This window comes from Sabethes cyaneus, chromosome 2, assembly GCF_943734655.1.
Source record: "Sabethes cyaneus chromosome 2, idSabCyanKW18_F2, whole genome shotgun sequence".
NCBI lineage: Eukaryota > Metazoa > Arthropoda > Insecta > Diptera > Culicidae > Sabethes > Sabethes cyaneus.
The window spans coordinates 181518977-181541707 of NC_071354.1; the positions used below are offsets into that span (position 1 = coordinate 181518977).

Sequence of the window (22731 nt, forward strand, 5' to 3'; positions counted from 1 at the left end):
GATTACTTTCGGGAGTACAAATTGAAGACTTATCATCTGTTTGTGGACTTTAAGGCGGCATACGATTCAGTCAAAGGGAATGAGCTGTGGCAGGTAATGCCAGAATATGGTATTCCGAAGCAACTAATTACGCTGACTCGTGCGACGCTGGATGGGTCAAAATCATGCGTCAGAATAGCGAGTGAGACTTCAGCCGCTTTCATGATGTTTAACATTACCTTGGAAGATGCAATTCGAAGAGCAAACGTGGAAACGAATGGTATTATCATCACAAAATCTCACATGCTTCTTGGTTTTGCGGATGACGTCGTGCGGATATCATCGTAATCAACCGGAACCGGAAGAGCAGTGGAAAAGGCATTTGGGCCTTTTAAACGGGAAACAGCGAGATTGGGATTTAACACCGCCAAAACGAAGTACATGCTTGCTGGCAGGAAACGTGGGAGTCCAAATAGCTGGATGGGAAACGATATGAAGTAGTGCAGGAATTCATATGCCATAGTACGTTCGTGACATGTGACAACGATGTAGGCCGCGAAGTAAATCGGGCTTTCTACGGATTACGCACCCAGCTAAAGTTCCTTAGTTGGCAAAATCGCATAAACTGGCGCTCTACAGAATTTAGACTCTAAAGGAAGCTGATCGACGAGTACTTGAGGTTTATCAGCATAACATTCTGCATGGTGGCAAAATGGAAAATGGACTGTGGCGCAGGCGCATGAACTACGAGCTACCGTGAACGTACCATATTCTGCGCAGTTAAGACATTTTTATGATTCTTCCGCTATTCTAAGTATTCTAGATTTAAATTAACAACGTGGATAGCCTCAACGTGTAGTACTACGGTCTATAATATCTGGTAAAAAATATGGGAATTATAAGTCAACCAACAATTGAGTATATTTTGCGTTTTGTAAACTTATCCACGGTGCCTAATTCTGCGCACTTTCTTGCCCATGTTCCTAATTCTGCGCACCCAAAAAGTGAAAATAAATACTCCTGCCATGCTGTTTATGTTTTTATACGCTGAAAGCACTCCAAAAAATGCGGCATTAGCCATTACCATAATTAAATTCATGCTCCGGCCTCCTTGTGCTGTCCGGGTGGCAAAGGAATATTGTTATCATTTTGATTGCTTCATTTTAAATATTTTATTCTCGATAACGTGAAGGGAGAATTGATTCGGGTTTTCTGCATACTGAACATTACACTTTAGACTAATACTAAAAATTGTGTTTTCATATAGAAACCACTGCCCCACTCTCTGACGGCCCCATGAGGTTGGACATTAAAAAAAATAGAAGACATGGTTTCATGAATTGGCGCTCGTGGGTTCGGACCCCGAGACACAGCACATCAGGATTCAAATCAATGCAAGTTAAAGATTCTACTTGAATGTTCATGCCTCTATACCTCAGCCATTTGGGTGTGGTTGCGTATTCTTTCGCGCTTTCTTCGTACGATACATTACTGCGCAGAATTTGGGACATGAATAAAAAATCTGTGCCTAAATCTGCGCATTATTGCATCGCATTTTTCTAAGGAAAGCAATGCATGCAATCACTCTTTTTGTCTCAAACATGACTAAAACTAATTATTCTTTCTAATTATGCTGGGTAATTTGATCATTGCAAAGAATTTCGATCATAAATTTGTTAATTTTCTAGCAGGACAATCTTAGCGTTGGTGCTAACGACGATGTTTTCTGCCATATAAAATACTTTCAGATTCACGTTAAATTATTTCGCTCTCAAATATTATGGCCCATTGGTGAATAATGACGTAATATTCAACAGACATTTATTAAAAAATAACGCAATGATCATAGTTATGCACAATGTTAAAAAATACTTATATAAAGAAAAATGCGCATAATTAGGAGCTGCGCAGAATTAGGGGCGGTCACGGTATATCAATTATATAACAAAAAAGCTGATATAGTAAAGGTAGTACTACGCAGGGTCGCCACATGCACAGATTATTCTGTGTTTAACAAATATTTGAAAGAAATCGCCTGTACAGAATCTGTATGCATAGAATACAGATTTTTACCAATTACACAGATTAAACAGATTTTTGTACTTTTACATGAGAGCAAAAGAGAAGGAAATAGTCAGCAAAATGACTCTCCATCTCTTTCACTCTTATTGTTTTGCCTTGGAAAGATTTTTGCACAGATATCTTTCCTCGTTGTACAGATGACCAGATTTTTCCAACAAAAAACACAGAATTATGTGGCATCCATGGTACTACGTGGCATGCTGCGGTGGACTGGGCACGTGGCCAGAATGCCTGACGAGGAGTAGCCAAAGTTATTTTCAGCAGAGAGCAGGCACCGCAGAACATAGCAGTACTGGAGGACCATAATTCGCTCTCGGCACAGTATCGATAATGGACCATCGCCACTAAAGTATAATAAGTAATGGGTTCTATGTGAAAATATATTTTAGTCAGTAATATAAATTTGTGTAATATAATATACATTTTAAAATTCAAAATCCTATTGCTCTAAAACATGAGTTTTAGAAAACCTTGTTTCGCGCTGAAGGTCCCAAATAAATTTACTGCGCTGCTTGTCCACATCGCTGAACTGACGCGAGAAGTGTGATTTCGTTACACGTCACCTTACACCGTGCATAATAGCATCAAACTGCAAAAAAAAAACCTGAAATCACGACAAGAAAATTGTTCCCCACCGGCCGCTAATCTCATATCAATTGGAATCGATTATCGAGAACCGAACGTGAGAGAGAACCTACGGCACTGCGCATGTCCTGAGAATCGTGTCAACATGAAACCGGAACCGGCATAATATTCAAAGTATGTATGTAGGTGTGTGAGGTGTTTGTGGATAGGACGGTTTCAACAGCTTTCTTTTGCTCTCTTAGAATAAGCTCACGTGTACGACGACTCCCACACCCACTACAGTTTCCCACGCACAAGTTGACATTTTTCTTAGGAGATGAGTTGCCATCAGCACCAGCACTATCACCAGCAACGAGCAACAGCTTCCCTCTTGCTATCGATATAGGATTCAATGCTTTTTGGTGAGGGGCTTGTATGTACACTACACACGGAAAGTACCACCCTGCCAGCCACTTATGCATCATTATCGTATGCAATTATTGTGCATCGTTAAATTTCGGATGAACTTTTTTCTTTTGCCGGATGTTGGAGCTGGGGCAGGTGTTGCATTTCCGAAAGAGAGTGAAATATTGGATATGCAGAACACCGTCTGTGTGGTCGTCTATGTTTGCTGGCGTTGTTTTGCCTTCAGCAGAGTAGCTCGGCGAAGGTATGCGCGAGCAAAGGCAACGGGTATTGATTTTTCCATTTATACTCACTTCTTTCAACAAGCGTCACTTTAGAACACAGGAGAGCACAACAACGCAGTGTGCTTCTGGCCGGCGCTTATCGGTTCTAGTGACGTTTCTAGCCGCATTTTGCATGCACATTGAGTTGGCCCCCTATACATGTGATGCTTTTTGTGAAAGTATTTATTGTGGATCCAAAATTGCATTTTAGAAAAATTTGAATTGCTTGGAGTTTGTACTACAGGTACTGCAGGCTGAAAAAGGAGATGCGTTAGCAGAAGCAACGCTTTGGCATCAGAGTATTTCGTACCCGTTATAATAATTATTTTGGGTCGTACATTGCAAAGCCCCAGCCTGTCCTGTATTAGTGATCTCAGACCGCTACTCTAGCAAACTAAAAGCAGAGTGCTGTCGTTTTCCACATCAATTTGTTTGATTGTGTGGTTAAAGTTTGTCATGTAGGCCACAAATATTTTCCAATTCTGTCCAACAGCAATGGAGTTCATCAGATTTATCATATACCTAGATCAAATAATACACAAAATGTATATTTGAGTTTGCTTAGAACAGCGGGTAATCGTTACGTGTGCTGCCTCCCGGAGCTTCACTGACGCAGGCCCGCCGATAATTCATAGCGGAGATTTAGATTCGTGTGCCTTACACAACCAACTCGATACAACAGCCATGAAAGATTGCCAATTGCAGACACACCTACGCACGGCATTCGAATTGAATCTCTTCCTCCTCAAAGCTGTACCTCCTATGTACGGGCACGGGCAAATTACATAACATCCTAACCCCGAGGGGGGAGGTTTACGAACTGCGTTCAGAGTTCTTCGACTGGGCAAGATCTGGCCTGCCTGCCTGCCTGGCTGCATGCCTGCCGGTGCGTGGGAGAGTCATAGGTAGAGGGAAAAGGCTCGTTTCGAACGAATATCCGTCCACTAGGTAATACAGCACCGTGCGCCCGGGCTCGTGAACAGTGAACAATCTGTAGTGACAAAAGTACGAATCTAATAATTAATTACATTTGCCTAAAAACTGTTTCTTCGATCAGTACACTTCCAGAACGGTTAACTACTTCGGTACTCAACATAATAATCGGGGCTTTTTTTGCTGCAAAAATGACACGAGCATCTTCCACTTGAAAAATTAAACAATTATTTGGTTGAGTACAGAGTACTTAAATAATATAATTTATCACGTATTCTAAGCATTGATGCAAAGTACGGCGACTGATCCTTTTGTATACTATCTGATGTTCCCCAAGGGGCCAACATGGGTTCCTTGCTCTTTAGATTCATCAAAATTCAGATTTATCTGATTGAGTTTTTGAGATTATTATTATCTACCTTCACTGTACTGTAATATAATTCTTCTCGCAAGGTTACCGAATTGATTTTAATACTTATTCGATATACTCTGCGTGAGCTATCTGAGGGGGCAATACGTCAGATATTCTAACCTTATCACGCATAAAGTCAATGACCGGACTCAAAAAGTCAAAACAATTGATAAGCAATGGACCCCGTAAAAGCTATATCTGTTGCTGAGTACCTCGGATAATCGTTTTACAGTAATTGAATCTCTCTCTCGGATTTCTTCAGAACAGAAATTTTTTTGCCTCTATGATTCATAGCAAATTACAAATCATTGATTCCGATTATTTTCATTACGTCTCAATTCAGTGCTATTTAGGAACTAATTGATTTACTCATTGAAGATTATTGTCATCCCATTGTACGTAGATCATTTAGAGAGAGTAGAGTCATTTTTTATATTGATTACATTTTTGATAAATTCTTCTTCTAATCACAATGTTGTTTAAACAATGTGTATTTAAAGTGACTGAAATTATACAAAAAGGTTTATGAAAACTTGACCAAATTGATTATCACACACTGAAACGTGTTAACGCATATGAACTGTGTCATTTATGCTTTCCAATTTGGAACGCACAGATTTTAGCTCACTGTTCAACGACTCGAAGCAGCAATCATCATCCTTCGAAACATGCACAGTGCACTGTAACTGCAGCACGCAACGAATCAGAGCTACAGCAGCAGCCTATGCCAAAAAAAACTTGCGTTTGCACATCTCTTGTATTCCATTGCGTTGCCAACCAGTCAGCCAACCGGGCTACATGTAGATAACCCAAAGAGACGATGCACTTCCTGAGTTTGCTTTGCGCTACACGTCCCGGCCATATTTGACCTTCCTACATAACAAAATCTGTGCAGTGCCACGAAGAGGTGGATCGTGATTCGACCGCCGAGGATATGCACAAGCATTGCTGCTGGCTGTGACGCAAGGACATCGGAGAAAATTGAGCCATGAATTTCGACGGAAAGCATGACTTCCGTCTGGCGTTCGAGCATGGTGAGCTTGGGTGGGGGTGGACTTTTCCTGGCATTTGTTCGAACTGACAGCTCGGTTTGGGAGTCTGACCGTCCCTGACCAGAGACCAGGTGCGATGTCGCTCACTCGCTTCGTCGTAGCTACCGAAGTATAATAAAAACTAATAGCAGTAATAATGATGCAGATTAAAAGGTATGTGCCACCAACAACAGTATGCAGGCAGTGTTCGACCTCTCAGTAGTGGTCGCTGATTGCTTGCTGCATGCATGCGCCGGTGTTGGTTTATTCGGCTCGTGTAAGTGAACTAAGAGAGCCGCCCGGTGCCGGCGTTGGCGGAAAGGAAGATACCCGCCGTCGCGTCCGGGTTTGGTGGAAAACAAGTTTTCAGGGGTAAAGCGTGACTTGTGTACATACAAGTCTACCAGTGCGATAATGTGCATCGGAATTATCCGGCTGCTAGACAGAGTCGAACAACTACACCGCTGCTGCCATAACAAGCAACAGCAACAGCAATATGCTGACGGTGATACATAGGGCTTCCGTCTTCCTCACCCTTCTCCTCTCGGGAGTCTTGGGAAACGACGTTTGAGAGCGACCGGTCTTGTCCCAGTTTCGGTGCGGCTTTGGTTGACTAGTTGGCCGGCCCAGCGAAGCAGCTAACTGTGGCTGGTAAATTGGAAATTTCTGCGCTGCTCCGCTGAACCAACGGCAGTTGTGTATTAGTATTTATGACATAATACCGAAACGCACGACCCGCCAAAGGCCGTTTCTGTCTGGTTCTATCGGTTTGCAGCAGAGCAGCAATAAATGTGCAATGTAATGTAATCTGCTTAAGATTGTAATTGACGACAATGCGTTTAAATTTCTCTGCATTTTCCGATGAGGGCACTGCAGTGCTCAGGCTGGGGCCTGTATTTTGATTCGTTATTAATTGCAGCTAAAATAGCAGCCCGTTCCTTTGAGATAATCTTTTGATTACAGTTTAGTTCATCAAATTTGAACATATCAAACACATTTTAGTTTATTCATCAAATTTGAACAGAAATGATGCCAAAAATCTTTTGTTTTATAATTTAATTTTATCTAACCTGCAGCTTTAAGATTTCTGTACACTTGGGGTCGTATTAGACTAGACCGAACAACAGTTACTATACAGTTACTATAACTCCTTGAAAAAATTCGTGACTTTTTCCCGATATTCTTCTGATCCGAATTGCCTTCTTCCCGACCGAAATCTCCTAAGTTTTTCAATTATAATATAAACAATAACGAAACTATTGCTTATCTAAACTACAAGACATTGATAATATGCCGCTCAATCAATCGAATCATACATCTTATATAATTGCCTCTCAATGAATTTTATTCATCACTGAAGTACGAAATCTAACTTTCTCACTATTAGCAGCAATTTCCCTGAATCATAAACTTCATTCACTCAAAAGAAAATTCAGATATGCTACAGTCTGCATTTTCTCGAAAACAGCCAAGCGACACTTAGGCGCTTAAAGTGTTCCTCAAAAATTGTCTGGCACTGAATTTGCTTCTTACAGCAAGTAAGCCAGATGAACTTAGTAAATCTGTGCTAATCTAGCATACAAACTTGCCAGATGTGGCTTTAACTCTGCATTCATTGATGCAGAAGATCCATTCTATTCTGTGGGTTTTCTGACGGTATGCTGAAGAGCGGGCTGAAACAATGAGAAAATCGTCGTATAGTCTATTGAATGTCCTACAATCCCTTAACCAATCAGAAAATTATAACGCCGAGTATTAAAGTTGCTCAAAGCCTAAATAAAGAGAGTTCTCAGCATATTTGCCTTATGATGACAGAATATTTTCCGAGCAAATATCATTTTCAAAATCTTGGTTTTGTACAAGATCATTCTTGTCGGTTTTGTAGAGCCGAGAGTGAATTTTCGAGGCATTCCAAAACGATCTGGGGTGACATTGCGATTCTCATTTCGAGTGATTTTGGTTCGTTTCGACCACGTTAAACGAATGGGCGAAACGAACCAAAATCACTCGAAACGAGAATCGCAATGTCACCCCTGGTTTGCGTCTCCGATCAGAGTAAATGTTTTGTCCAAACACAGTTCTCCCTGATAGCTACGAAGATTCATTGTATTTAGGGGCGTCGAAATGCAGTTGGTTCATGATGCCAGGACTGTTAATATCTTCCATCATTCTAGCACCGAACAAAGTTTGAACGTTAGAACGCAAATTGCTAAATTCCCGATTCAGAGCCATTTTCACCAAATTCCCCGCTCTTTCCCGACATATACGACTTTCCAGCTTTTTCTCGCATTTTCTACTAATTCCGAGTGCATGGCTACTCTGTATTTATGGTTATTTCAATAGTGACTCGATATATTTTTCCTATATATTCTCTATATTAATCAATGTATCAATGAGTCAGATCAGAATGTCGACACGCAGATTAATTCTGCACAAATGGCGATCCGAAAAGCTATCGTTACGCGAATTAGCGACAATCAATCCATACAACCGTGACAGATTACATATCAAGAGGATATCAAGTAGACTATATTTACACGAACATGAGTTAAGCTTTTGATGCAGTAGGAATTGGTAGTGTACTCGATGCAGCTTATGATTTCGGCATTAGAGGCTCACTGCTAAACTGGTTAAACTCATATTTAACATGCAGAACGCAGTATGTGAAAATTCACGGCGAAGTTTCACAGCCGTTCATCGTAAACTCAGGAGTGCCACAAGGAAGCCACCTAGGTCCGTTACTCTTCGTACTAGTGCTGAACAATCTTTCCACTTTCATCGTAGAAACAAATATTCTGGTATACGCCGATGATGTCAAACTATTCTTACAAGACCACCAAAGAATGTTTTATCCTGCAACAAGATCTAGTTTGGCAGATTCTGCCTGTGGGTTGTCAGTAAATCCCAGTAAATGTTCTGTTTTGATGTTTACAAGAAGATCAGCGCCAATTGTATTTGATTATAGCTACGAAAAAACAGAAATCCCGCGAGTGACAGTGATACGAGACTTAGGAGTCTCGTTCAACTGCCATATAAATAATTTGGTTAAAGAATGTTTGCAGATGTTTGCACTAGTGCGCCGATTTGGTCGCGAACTTACCGATCCGCATGCTTTGCTAGCTATATTTATTGGCTTAGTCCGATCCAAGCTGCATTTTGCGAGTACCGTCTGGAGGCCGGTACTCTTATCAAATAAACCGTTTGGAAGGCATTCAGAAAAAATTCGTGAGATTTGCACTAAGGAACTTAGTAGGGAACAACGACCACCTCCCTCCATATGAGCAACTTTGTATGCTTGTCGATCTGAATACCGTGACCGCCAGACATAAAATAGCGGATGATGTCTTCTTTGTGAATGTATTGTATGGTCGAGTAAGAAGCCAAGTGTTAAGCGACAAATTAAGTTTAAATAGGAGTCCCGCTGTACTTCGTCGGCGCAGAACATTCAAGCTCCTCTACGAAGCAGAAACTATACGCAGGATGAAGCAACATGCAGGTTCATCCACGAGTTTAACGGGCTTCAGAATATTATAACTTTGGATATGACACTGAATATGTTAAGACGAAGACTTAGTCTGTACTACAGAGGTCAATTATATAGTGTTTAGATTTTATATATTTATAATTATCTAAGTCAATGTTTAATTTATAACTTTAATTCAATTATTGCTTAAGGGCAAAAAGCCTACAACAGCCAGAACAAATACAATCAAAATGTTCAAAGTCTGCGGTGTTCAAAATCATTAAGACGTCTGGAGAAACTTATAATACAGAAGAAAAACCGGCGCGGGAAGTTCCCAGTAAACCGGAGTAAGAAGGTGAAACCCTCTAGTGCCAAACGACATTTATCTTTAAATCCTTCTTTAAATACCTTTTCACTATAGTCTAAACTACACATTGAACTATATAGTTTGATTTGATACGATAATTTGAAACACTTGTTTCGTGTGAAAGTAAAAAAATTCTTGAAAACTAAGAAAAAACTTGAGCAACAGAGGATTAAAGCAACTCACCTCTTACCATCAAATGTTACACATTCTGTTCGTGATGCCTTAGAGGACTTCTCCACAGCAAATTTTCAGCGGTCACAGATCTTGTATAACCTTCTCATGGAAAAGTCCGATCGATGCGTTTTGATGGACGACGAAACAAACCCAATTACACATCCGAATCCGCAATTTTAAACGCTATACAAATATTCCTGACGACATGCGATACATCAGAACAGAAAAGCTTGGAAAGAAGATCGTGGTATGGCAAGCAATATCAATGGGACTACAAAAAGGCGTGCATTGAAAAACAACTGCCTAAATCTACCGAAAACATTAAAGCATTGTCTTAGCCGGATCTGCTTACTATGCAGCTGCGACTTTGATACTGCTCAGAACTGAAAAAGTTGATTTGGTTCAAAGATGTCAAACCCCACCAAAAACTAAGCAAAACTGGGGCCCACTGAAAGATACTAGACTAGCTAACTTCGTATAAATTCTTAAGAAAATGTGGTCTGCAACAGCAGTGCAAAAAGTTTCAGTGAACGCTGGGCGAAACCTCATGAAGGGCATCGTCAGAAAAGTTAGTGCATTCTTCTGAAATAAGCAGTAAATCTTGATTCCATCAAAACGTGTAATCATTTTCATATATCCCTTTAAGAACGGCTTGTTTTTCACAATTTTTCGGAAAATAGTTACTGTGAAACGGCTATTTTTCCTAGAACGTATGTAACTATAGGAGTTTGAAGTGTAACTTTAAAGTTAACGTTTCTCAACTTATTTACTTCGTAGGTCACGAATGATTCCAGAAAGTCTTTTTACCAAAAGCTGTCACCTACACAATCATACGGATTAGTACTTAAAGGGATATACAACCTAAACGTATGAATTTGTTCAAAAATAAAACATTTTTTACTAAAAATAGGATTCCTACTAAGGATTTCCTACTAAAAATGAACAGTCCTTATTCTTAAAAAAGAAAGTGTGAAGTGGCTTTCCTATGGATGCTCCCTTCTGTTGTTTGTAAAATTTACTCCGAAACGAACAATAATTTTAACTCATGAAAAATAGTGTTTCCACTATATTGGAGAACAAGTCAGTCTTCGAGAAGAGACAAGGCTTCGTTCCCTGGTACACTGGAGAACAACGCCGTTGCTGCCCAATGTTTTTAATTTTTCAACGAAATCCCATGTACTATTAGCTGTTCGACTGGAAAACTTCTCTAGCATGGCTAACAACTTTTCAACTAGCATGTTTACTAATTTTTCTGTTGAAGACTCCACTACCGGAACCATTTCCTTCATATCATTGCTTTATTTATGGATTTTTGGAAGACTCTTTACTGCTCATGAGACTGAGTTTGAATTGCGACGTTGTTTTAATGTACCACCGAAATAGGATTTGCAATTAATATTATCTTTCATGATATTCTCAATACTTTTTGAATTTACTTTTTAAGTAAAATAAATAAATTTTAAGTCAAATAATTTGCTCTACAATTTTGATCTTTAGTATCTCAAAAATTACACGCTCGTTTCAAAGATGATGTGATTTGCATCGCCGAACAAGTTTACTATTTTGCCCAAACCAAGTTGTCCCTGATAGCTTCGAAGATTGTATTCAGGGCATCGAAATGCAGTTGGCTAAAGATGCCAGGGCTGTTAATATTTTCCCATTATAAAATTCCAGCACCGAGCACAGCTTGAACACACAATCGTGTGGGCAAGTACAAGAACTTATGAATTTGTTTAGAAATAATCCTTTTCCTACTAAAAATAGTAGTCCGCTTTATAAAATAAACAGTCCTTATTCTTAAAAAGTAAAGAACGAAGGGGATTTCCCATAGATACTCTCTTCGTTTGCTTTTAAAATTCACCCCGAAGCGAACAATAAAAATTATTGTGCATTGGTAAAAATTACCCATGCAAAATAGTGTTTTCGCTGTATTGGGGAACAAGTCAGTCTTCGAGAAGAGACTAGGCTTCGTACGCGTACTACTAGGTACACGATGTTTTTAATTTTTCGACGAAATCTCATGTGCTCTTAACTGTTCGAATGCGAAACTCTTCTGGCATAGCTAACAACTTTTTAAATAGCATGTTTTCAAATTTTTCTGCTGAAGATTCCACTACCGGAGCTATTTCCCTCATTTTATTGCTTGGTTTGTGGATTTTTGGGAGACCCTTTACTATTCGTGAGATTGAGTTTGAATTGCGAAGTCAACAGATTACTAGATATTCTAGATATGGTAATGTTCCTTCCGTGCTTTTTGTGTTAGCTAATGAGCATTCCTTTGTCCCAGTATTATTATTCGGAAAATTCACTTACCAGACGATTTCAGCAACTCCGGGTCGACCAGATCGGTCAGGTCGGGTTCCTCGCCGTACCAGAAGATCCACAGCTCCTTGGCGGCGGTCAGCGAAAGCGGAGGATGGATCACCGAACCGCCAGTTACCGGCCCCGGTATGCTCATCTCGAACACATTCTGATCCTGCTCGGCCGGTTTGGGGGCGGCTACCCGGCGCCACACGCATAGAATGTCCACCTCGAGACATTTCGAGTAGGAACGGAGCACCGGATCGTCGAGCGGGTTACTGGACGCGTTCGGTCGTTCTCCTTGAGCAAACTTACGCCATTTTATACCGCACAGATCATTCTGCGAATAGACAAACGAAAGAAGAAATGGCGAAAGGTTAGTAAATAATCAATCTGTTACACATCCTGGTAATAATACTTATGAACTAAATTGAGAAAATAAAGTCAAAATAGTGTTATCTATTAATCCGATGAAATTTACTCTAAACAAAAGTTTGAACTTTTGCTATTAGGAGATTCTTAAAATTGACATGGTTTTGACACACACACAAATTTAAAAATAAATGGAAACTAAAGAAGAAATAAAACAAATTTAGAGTACATAAAAAACGGTACATTGAAATTACTTCAGCTGCCAACCCCGACAGCACAGCACAACATTTGACCAAAACCCCGAGCGTCCGAAACACAGTAGAATGAAACATCATCATCATCATGGCATGAGTTCGTGAAACCACCGCAAAAGATGGGAAAGCCAAAACAACTACATTTTATAACTACCTGCAAAAGCTGGCAGTTTCTCTAGACTGTTCCAGCAGCATGTCGAGGTGTCTATGATCTATTTATGCTTTTTTTATGGAACGTCCGAAATTTCACCACCAGCTCTCCCTAATGTTGATGTATTTCTCTGTACCTTCTGTTCCGTGGCTGACGACTGCGCGCTTCGTATGTACACACAGCAAACTAGACTAGAGGTACACGCGACGAAGTTACACGTGCAACGTAGGATCGTCCGAACCGGAGATAGGAGAACGATTACGAGCGGTGAAGCGAGCGGGTACAGTGTGATGAGAGCCGGCACCATGCTATGCTCTACACTCGAACCTCGTCGACGGGTAAGACTTCACAAACATTCAGATAAGCTTTGGTTTATAACGGGCTATTTTCAGTCACAGCGGTAGTGGTTGGAATGGACGTTTTGTTTTCATCTCATACATGGCCATTCGGAATACCGCATACCAGGGCCACCCGTTAACTGTAGTAGTGCTGGATACTGCAAAAGGTAAATAACAATCGTGAGGAAAACCGCTTTTTGATAGCTCGGCAAACGCTTTTAATTCAAGGGAGCAGTGAGCCTGGCAGGCGGCGCGGCAGCAACGAGACAGAACGCAGCTCTAAACAGCCGCGCCACATTAGCAGATCGCTTGTGGATAGTCAAACAGAACAGCCCAGATTGCACTCTAGACTAGAACGTCTCAGCAGCCTGAGCGGGGGCTCTAACTATCGCGATAGTGTACGTGTCGGTATATGGATAGACGACAATGACGGATGGCGCCCATCAGTATAGTACGCTATTTACGTATCTTTCCGTTGCTCCTGATGCAGGACCGGAACGATCTGGTTTATTCTCTCTCGGTAGTGGTCAATGTTTCTGATGTTAATCTACTAATTGGGATACAGCACATCAAGTGCCTTCAAACTGATATAACCATAATTCTTTAAGTTGATTTTAAGACTAAACTAGACTATCAAGTCTGAATGCGTCATCTATCAGTGAGGAATTCCTTGTTGTTCTCTCGTGAATTAATGCAAAGGTTTGACAAAAATAGTGATTTTTGTTCGATTTCTCAATACCAAAAAAATTAACTGTCGATTCTGTCAACAATTGGATTACGCTTTCTGCTATTTGCCATTTCATAGCGTATTCCGAATATGTTTGTCCATACGTTGGACAAACAGTAATTTTACCAATGCTTATTTATTTCAGAATTATTCACGCTGCCGCTGTGACAACAGAGGAACAAAGGATTAATTAGGTTAATAACCACGTCATGATCCGAGCGACATCGGATCATGTAGCAGTAATAATAAGCGTTGAATTTCTTCTGCCCATTGGCAATTCTGTTGAACACAGTATTTATCGCCATCAAACATCAACAATCTCTTGCTGATTCTTATACATAAAGAAAACAGGAAAAATCATGTATTTCGTCAACAAGGAATATCTCAAGGCGAAAATAAAAGTTGGATGAATAGAACATTGTTATCAACTTCATATGACTAGATTTATGCGGATTGAAATGGAAATTTATCTGACTGGCCTAATAGGAATAGCTGAATAATGCCGAATGAGAACTCGATTTGTTGACTGTTCAGTTGTAGCCACTATGCAATTGCTAAGTTAAGTATTCAAAATTAGCATAAGCATAAGCATAGGATACCGCCCGTGTGCTGCTACTCCGTTATTGACCTGGACCGATGAAAATTGCAAAATGATGGTTGGAAAAAGCATACTTGGGACAGCAGGCTATTTTTCATTGTGCAACAGTATCAGGTCCCTGCATGCTGATCAATACCGACGCCGGCCACGTCCGAATGCGGGTCCTGGTGGGATGGAAAGAAATGTTAGTCCAATACTTGTTGCTACTAAAGACCAAGGAATCCTCTGCATCTTCACAAGTTATTCGGGAAAGGAATTGTTGTTAGTAGATGGGCGGAGCTAAATGGATAATGTAAGTATGTAAGCATCAGTCATATGAGACTAACCTGGATATTCGAAAATTTTCTTGTAAAGCTTTTCTTGTAAATTAAGATATAAGAAATACCTTTTTAACAAATTTAATATAATGCCAATGGTGCTCATATACAACCATAATTTAATTTATATCGAAAAATACTATGCACATGCGAGATTTACGGCTCGAAAACCACGTAACAACTTGAACTTATCCGCGATCAGGGAAATCAGGGATAATGAAACGAGTCAATATAGTCCCTAAGTTGATAAGCATTTCCTCTTACCAACGCTAATATGCAGAGATATAGCGCCCTACACGCTTTACTAAGTTAAGTATTCAAAATTGATTCAAAAGTAAAATTTTCATATTTCTGCCAATCACATTTTGAGGCACACTTTTTGCTTCCCTAACCCATGGCGACGGCTTTTTCGTTTTATTTGAATTTTAGAAAAAAAAAATGACGGAGTTCCCTAGTCCCAATAAGTCAGCAGTCGCTTGTTTAAAAAGAACCTAGAGGAAATTGATGTCCTGGAGGTAAACCACGGTGGCTCAGAAAAGGTTAAAAACAAATTCCTTAATGGAAACTGGAAAAAATACCATGCGGAATTTCACATTTTCTTAGCGTTTCATCCCCTATGAAATTACCCAAATTTTGTACGCAGACAAAGTTGATGGACTTAGGAAGGAAAACAATATTTAAAAATCAGAGGGATTGTGACAAGACACGACCGCTTAGGTGACGTAGGACTAAGAAGGTCTCTTTGTGGCGATAGCATCAATTATCCATGCATGTAATAATATGATTCTTTCTGTATGTTACATGCAACATATACATATGCTCATGCGTTATATGTAATATATCTATCAAAGTTGTAACATTGTCTACGTTCAATCTTCAATAGATTTCAGAGGTATTTCCAATGAAACGGCAAACTTGTGCATCCATTCAAAATCATGTTATAATCGAACACTACAGCTGTAGCGCACATTTCCAACACAGATATCAAATTCGTGTAGGCTTAATTGTCTCGCAGTAAAGAATTTGCGATCTGTTGAAACCGTATTTCCGGTACACTTCCCTAACACAGACATCAAATTGGTCTAGGTTCATCACGGTCCTAAAAAAAAACTTGTTGGAACCAATACGAATCCAGTACATGTGACCTCAATGGCCCTTCTTTTATCTAAATTTCCGCCTTTCCACCCTTTACGTCTTTTCCCGCCATGACTATAAAACATCTATGGTTTACTACTTGATTTCATCATTCCCTTCGCCTTCTGGGAAGATTGTTATAAAAAATTATTTAAAAGTTCATGAATGAGTCAACACAAAAATATGAGGGTGATTCAAAAAAAACGTTTTGAAAATTCCACATGAGGTAAAACAAGACCGGTTTAAGCTTGGCATTGGTGATCCATTATCCCCACCAAGTCAGTACCAACGGTTTTATCTACAGATTTGGCATTGCTTACTCTGGATTCCCACAAGACTGCCATCTGAGATCTTTCGTCTGCTCAATCTACCTCACTTATGACGCTCCCAAAACCTCAGTATCGCAACGATGTTAATTTAAATATCCACGACTATCGTTTGCAGACGTTCTTAACCTTCCGTTACTCGCGCTGTTGTATTTTGTACAACACTTGTAGATTTTTGATTGCCATTTTGTTTTAAAGTAACAGATCGATGTCAAACCAAAGCGTATTCTTCAATAAACTTTTATTATGAACAAAATGGCATAATTATTAAATAGATCAATGCTTTAAATTGTTCTGAAAAATAGATCAACATAAACCGAAATCGCAGAAACGATGCAAACGCGGTACAAGGAGTACCGTAATTGGTCCCTAATGGCATTTTCTCTCGTTTCTTCATAAGGGAAAATGGTTTCTGTATCCAGTAAAGTCATTCATCAGTTGATGATCATTCCGCAGGTGTGAAAAAGTTCACCAGTTCGTGGCTTCAGGCCGCTAGTATATGGGTCAGTTTTCTGACTGTTATATCTACGGAATCTGTTTCTTTTTTGTAAGGACTTGTTTTCAGAAAATGTTATAATAGACCAAAAACGCTAGGCTAATGAACGGTAGTTTCAAATTTTCACACTATGTGTCATTACTGTGCGGAAAACTTTCTAAACATTCTTGCCCAAGCGAATTAAAACGCCACATTAGCCCTACTTTCCAAGATGCCAACAGCAGAAATGATATCGTACTATGTTTTATGTGAAAAACATCTAAGAAAACATGATAACTTCCAGAAAAACTTCTAGTCAATAGAATGCTATCTCATTTAGGAACGATAAAATGATCTTTCCAAATGCAACAAGCTGTATACGGCCGCTATTGTAAAGTGTACAATTTGCAGTACATTTTAGCGCCGCCTGGTGACAAACTTATAAAATTCTATCCCCCAACCGAAAGGTCTTGACCTATTGATTAACTTCGCTGAAGACAGTAACTTTCTATATAACTAAGATTCCGAGATATTTCGAGATAAAGAGTGTTGTACAAAATACAACGCGCGAGTATCCGTGTTACAAAAGTTGACGCGAGTAACGGAAGGTTAAGCTGTATGCAAAAGTAGAGAATCCATCAGATGCCGCCGCAGTTCTCCAGGATCGGTTGTCAACTATTGCGAAATGGTCTATAGACAACCGCATAGTGCTGAACTTCGACAAATGTGAAATTATTACATTATCCTGTTAATTAAACCATGTCGTCTTCGCCTACACCCTACAGTGTATGCCGCGAGAACTGCACCAAGGACTTGGGAGTTTTATTCGACTCCAAGTTTAATTTCAAACAGCCCATCGCATTTATTGTCGATAAGACCTGCAGGAACCTGGCATTCGTCACGCGCATCGCCAAGCACTTCTGCGACATCCATTGTCTCATGGTCCTATATTGCGCATCAATCAGTTTCAATTTCGAGTACTGCGCGTATTGTGCAGGAAATACTTGAGTACTGCGCTCCAGTCCCTACTACCAAAAAGGAGCTGAATGAATCGAGTCGGTGCAGCGAAGATTCATTCGTTCTGTTCTCCGGAGGCTTCTGTGGAATGGTCATTTTGAACTGCTAAGCTTCAAGCAACGTTGCGGATTTATCAACCCTTGGACCCACCGCATATCTGTCGCGATGTAAACAGAGCGTTAGTCGTCTCCGATTTGCTGACTTCATGAGCGAACATGTCCGCACTCGTAGCTTGCGCAGCAGCCCTTTTCTGCACGTACCACATCGACCGCACTGCATGAACATAAGCTAAGGTGTCCAAGCAGACACTATCTATACGGAACTGAAATCAGCGTTGGACAGTCAATCATAAAATTCTAATCGCCTGGGTGCACCAATCAACTTGGGAAGATGGAATGCTTCGCATCTCGCCTACCGTCGTTTGTATATGAAACGTGGATCCCACAAATCGAATGCTTTTGGCAACCTTTCTGGTGTGCCACAAGGGAGTAATCTCAAACTGCTGATTTTATCCATATTCATCAACGATGTTTACTTCATAATATCCGGCGGATGCAGTCTGCTTCACGCAGATGACTTGAGAATTTGCTTGCGGTTGAGGTTCATTGTGGAGCTACAATAGATGGTAAGCAACTGCAATAGATGGTCGACTTGTTTGCAGATTGATGTTCTGCAAAACCGCATGATAAGCAAGCAGCAGCGTGAACAAATGTGTTGTAATTTCCTTCACTCGAGAAAAGATTCTAATGCATTGGCAGTACAAGATTAACCCCTCTAAGGTCTACATCATTTTTAGCACCGCAAAATTCACTAAAATGACCTTAACTTTTTTATCTTTCAATATTTTTTCACCAACTTTGGGAATTTTGCCGAAAATATTTTCTATTTTCATAATATCTATAGATAATGGTCATATGTCATATGGTCCCGGAGTTATTCCGGAGTTCCTTGGGGGACCGAGACAGAGCTTTTTTAGATAAAGTTGCCAAATATTTAAAATTTGTTTGAAATCTGTTGATTTTTGTAAACATATCATCGACTGTGGACATATCAGTTACTTTGCTGCAGTTATGAGGCATGGTGCGCGCCATCCGGATCCGGGGGGACACTATAAATTCGGAACCGGTTCCCATAAAGGGACATTTCAGCATCAGTAAAGTATGTCGTGTCGCATATAAAAAAAAACAGCACTCGATAAAATAGCGATTGGCGATCATCTCATGTCTCTCAGAGGCCATATGGCCGATTCCAGATCCCGGACAAGTTCCTCCGAAATCCGTTCCGTGCTTGAATCAGAAAAGAAACCCTCCCCAGGCCCGGAACCGGTCATACGGCCTCTGAGATACATGAGATGATCACCAATCGCTATTTTATCGAATGCTGATTTTTTTTGATATACTTTACTGATGCTGACATATGGCCATTATCTATAGATATCATGAAAATAGAAAATATTTTCGGCAAAATTCCCAAAGTTGGTTAAAAAATATTGAAAGATAAAAAAGTTATGGCCATTTTAGTGAATTTTGCGGTGCTAAAACTGATGTAGACCTTAGAGGGGTTAAGGATGAAACAGTCAAAAAAGTTTCAGCATTCAAGGATCATGGAATTTTGATTGATACACAATTCTCGGGTAATTTTTCAAATAGAGCTATGTGACAAGGAGATTTTCTCTTCGTGCCTTCTTCTTCTCTCTTCCTCTGTTTACGGCGATACTAACGCATTTTAACACATCAGTTTTGCATAAATCGGCTACTTGGCATGCAAAAAGCAAAGCAAAGCATAGGTGCTACATTCCGTTATCGAAACTTGACCTCCCGTTTTTATACGACAGATTTCGCAGCCAGCTGTTAGAGTGCAGGACAATTGCATAGCCAGTTGCTACGATCCTATTGACTCTAATAGCCTCTCCTAGTCGAGATTCGAACATACGACGACTGGCTTATTAGATCAACGCCATACCTCGAAGCCAACTGGAAGGCCTGCCAACTTGGCATGCATACTCTAGCAAAAAAGGCGTGACATTGCTAAGGCAGTTTTCGTAGGAAAAGTATTTCTAGGTGAAATAGATGCTGCTCAAATTTTGAGTTAAATTAATATTACACTGTTCCACTAGTTACATTCTTACTAGTTTTAAGAAATTTAGTTTTAGTAACGTATTAACTTATAAGTTTTAATAAATCTCCACGCACTGTATGCTTTCAGTCATAGAACGGCATAGCGATGTAACCTGTATTTCAACACAACTTTTTAGATATCTTAACCACTTGCTTGTAACTAGTTCAAGTATTAGTATATAAGGATTTTTATCACTAATTTTAAGTAAATCGAACACTAGATAATAATTTTAAGCACTAGACTTTAAGCCGATTTAGTTCTTCGATCGAATTCACCGTATTCAAGATGACTTTCACTTTTTGTTCCCCTAAAAATCCTTGCTTCGTCATTGGTTGGAAAGGATGTCATAAGTTCTAACGCGTTTTTTTTAGAAAAAAATGACAGAACCTCCTCGTTCCAACAGGTCGAAAATTCTTTGCGACGATTGAACCTAAACCAATTTGATATTTGCTTGGGAAATACGCCAGAAAAAGTAACGAAATCTTCCCGTCCCAACAAAAATTGACGTATTACGATACGATTAACCTATACCAGTTTGATATCTGTGTCGTCTTACTTGATTTCATTCAACCTGATACCTGATTAACATGCAAAAGAACTGTCCGCCAGTCACCCCCGCGTCCTATCCAAATAATATCGAAGGAAACGTCATTGTTCTGTTTATCTTCTATTCTATGTTAATATCGAATACAATAAACAATTACGCAGGTTCACCGAGGGAAGGCGAAAGGTACCTACGCGAAAATGCACAGTTATAGCTGTACACAAACAATACCAATATGTACCTACTTTTGCCGGGTGCCGTTCAACTGGCGGCACGGGAAAAACAACGACGAAGGTGAAACGCTTGAATAATTTTATTCTTTGCTCGCGACTGAGCAGCGCTTTTACGTTTGACTGCACTGACTGCTTGGAATTTGTAGTGCTTCGGCCGCCGTGGCCGTGTCTGTTTACCACTAAAAAATGAAGTTAGGGGTTTGATATGTAGTACAAGCAAAAGGCGCCACTATCGTCAGTAAGCTGATTGTGGGGCTCTTGCCGGGGTAAATTGTTTAATTGTTGTTGTAAATGATTGTATTACTGTAAAAATATCGTTTCTCAACATGCAACTTCATAGTTACAGGTTTTATATTGCACACATAACCGACAATGTTTGTATAGAACAATTTTTTTATGTTACATAATAAATCTGGAAGTTATGCTAGCTTGACATTTTATACTACTAAGAATAACGTTGTTATAGAATGATGTTTAGCAAAATCAATAACAGTACTGTATTCAATTCACATCAGCTCCAGCTAGCTCTAGCTGAATTGCTGAACACAATGGGATTACCAATTGAAATTAGTTAATAATCATTAAGTCAATATTTTTGACGAATAAGAAATTATATTATTTCCAACAGTAATATGCGAGCCTCATTTTATTCTAAATCATTTTTGTTGATAATATGATGATTCACGAACATTTTAAGTTAAAAAAAAAATAAATCATGGAACAGAAACGATCCCAAAATTAACCTTTGTGGAACTACAGCTACTGTAACGCCTTATTTATGTCCAGCTCAATTTAGACCCTAACCAGGACCCGGGAAACTAAACTTAACTTAATTAATTAATGCACATCCCAAATACGATTACGCCTTTTTATTTGCTAATGAGAAAGTAGAAGCTCATAGTCACTTGAATTCAATGGCACCATTCATGAACCACTGTCTGTTTAATGATGGCCGAACGCCAGGCAAATCCTTGGCCTACAACACAGCAGCTTCGCCTATCGCAACCTAAACATTGAGCCAAACCGATACATCTGTGCCGCCACCACCATTCATAGCATATACACACGAACTAAGTAACGGTGGAGAAAAAAAAAACTAAACAACGGACAGACTGATTATCCAATCACTACATTCTGGAGGTACGAAGGAAGGCGAGTCCGTGCTACAGTGCGATAAGGATCTGCTGAGGTATGGAGTTTTATCTCAACCAGGAAAAGAGTAGTAGGAAAATGCCTAACCGGGTCACTTCTAGCAGATGAACCGGATCACGATTTTCAAGGTTCGAAGTCGAAAAAATGTGTGTAAATATAACCGTATTTCAAGTTGACGGTGCAAAGAAGTAAGTAAGCTAAAACTCGACGAGAGAAATGTTTGTTTGAGCACTATCGGTGTGATTTTTTTCATTCCTGCCAAAGTTCATCAAACCTCGCAGTTTTGTGGTCCGAGTGCGCTTCACAATGGTTAATGAACAAAGTCATAACAGCAGTAGCTGTGGGTTTTATACGTTCATGTACACAAACACTAACAGAAAGAGTATCATAGATTTACACTCGCTTCGTTGAAGCAGCGGTAATTAGTAAAGAAGCGCAGCATGTTGCCAAGAAATACATACCACGCACCTCCAAGCAAAAACAGCAAAGCAAACGCAACGGATTTGAAACCTAGGCAAAGCAATGAATGAAAAAATGTAAATAAACACAACAGTGGGTTCGTTGTGTGAGCTAGCTGCTCGCCTGACTGCATCATGGGCGTCCTTGTTGATTGGAGTTCAACGAATTCCAACTTTTGTTTTGTTGCTGCCTTTGCTACAGAGAAGACCAACCACTATTGCGGTCGCCGAGCGAGGCTGCGCTGGCATGTTTACACGAACTGCAGCAGCAGCCTAGCGTCGATTCAGCATTCATTACCACCGCACCGTCGCACCAGCTGGCTTTTGCATTAATGCAGCAATTGAAGGAAGGTATATATGTCTGTATACCAACAACCACCTTCAATTCGAGTGAGGTAGATGAATAAACTGCAGAGGAAACGATCTCTACGACCGGCGGGGGTTTATTGTTCGAGTACTTTCGAACCAAGGGGGGAAACACGTAGATACGCTAGCTAATCTGGACAGCGGCACTGGTGGTTT

General features: G+C 40.0%; 2 protein-coding genes across 2 annotated transcripts in view; both read right to left on the reverse strand.

The window, feature by feature from the left end:
* The window catches only part of LOC128735072 (transcription factor grauzone-like), a 204955-nt gene that overhangs the window by 96118 nt on the left and 86106 nt on the right, over positions 1-22731 (reverse strand). The window lies entirely within an intron of this gene.
* The window catches only part of LOC128735071 (mediator of RNA polymerase II transcription subunit 13), a 98213-nt gene that overhangs the window by 54289 nt on the left and 21193 nt on the right, over positions 1-22731 (reverse strand). Inside the window, exon 2 of the mRNA XM_053829548.1 lies at positions 12008-12335. Coding sequence (XP_053685523.1) covers positions 12008-12335 — 328 coding nt within the window. The remainder of the gene's footprint in view (positions 1-12007; positions 12336-22731) is intronic.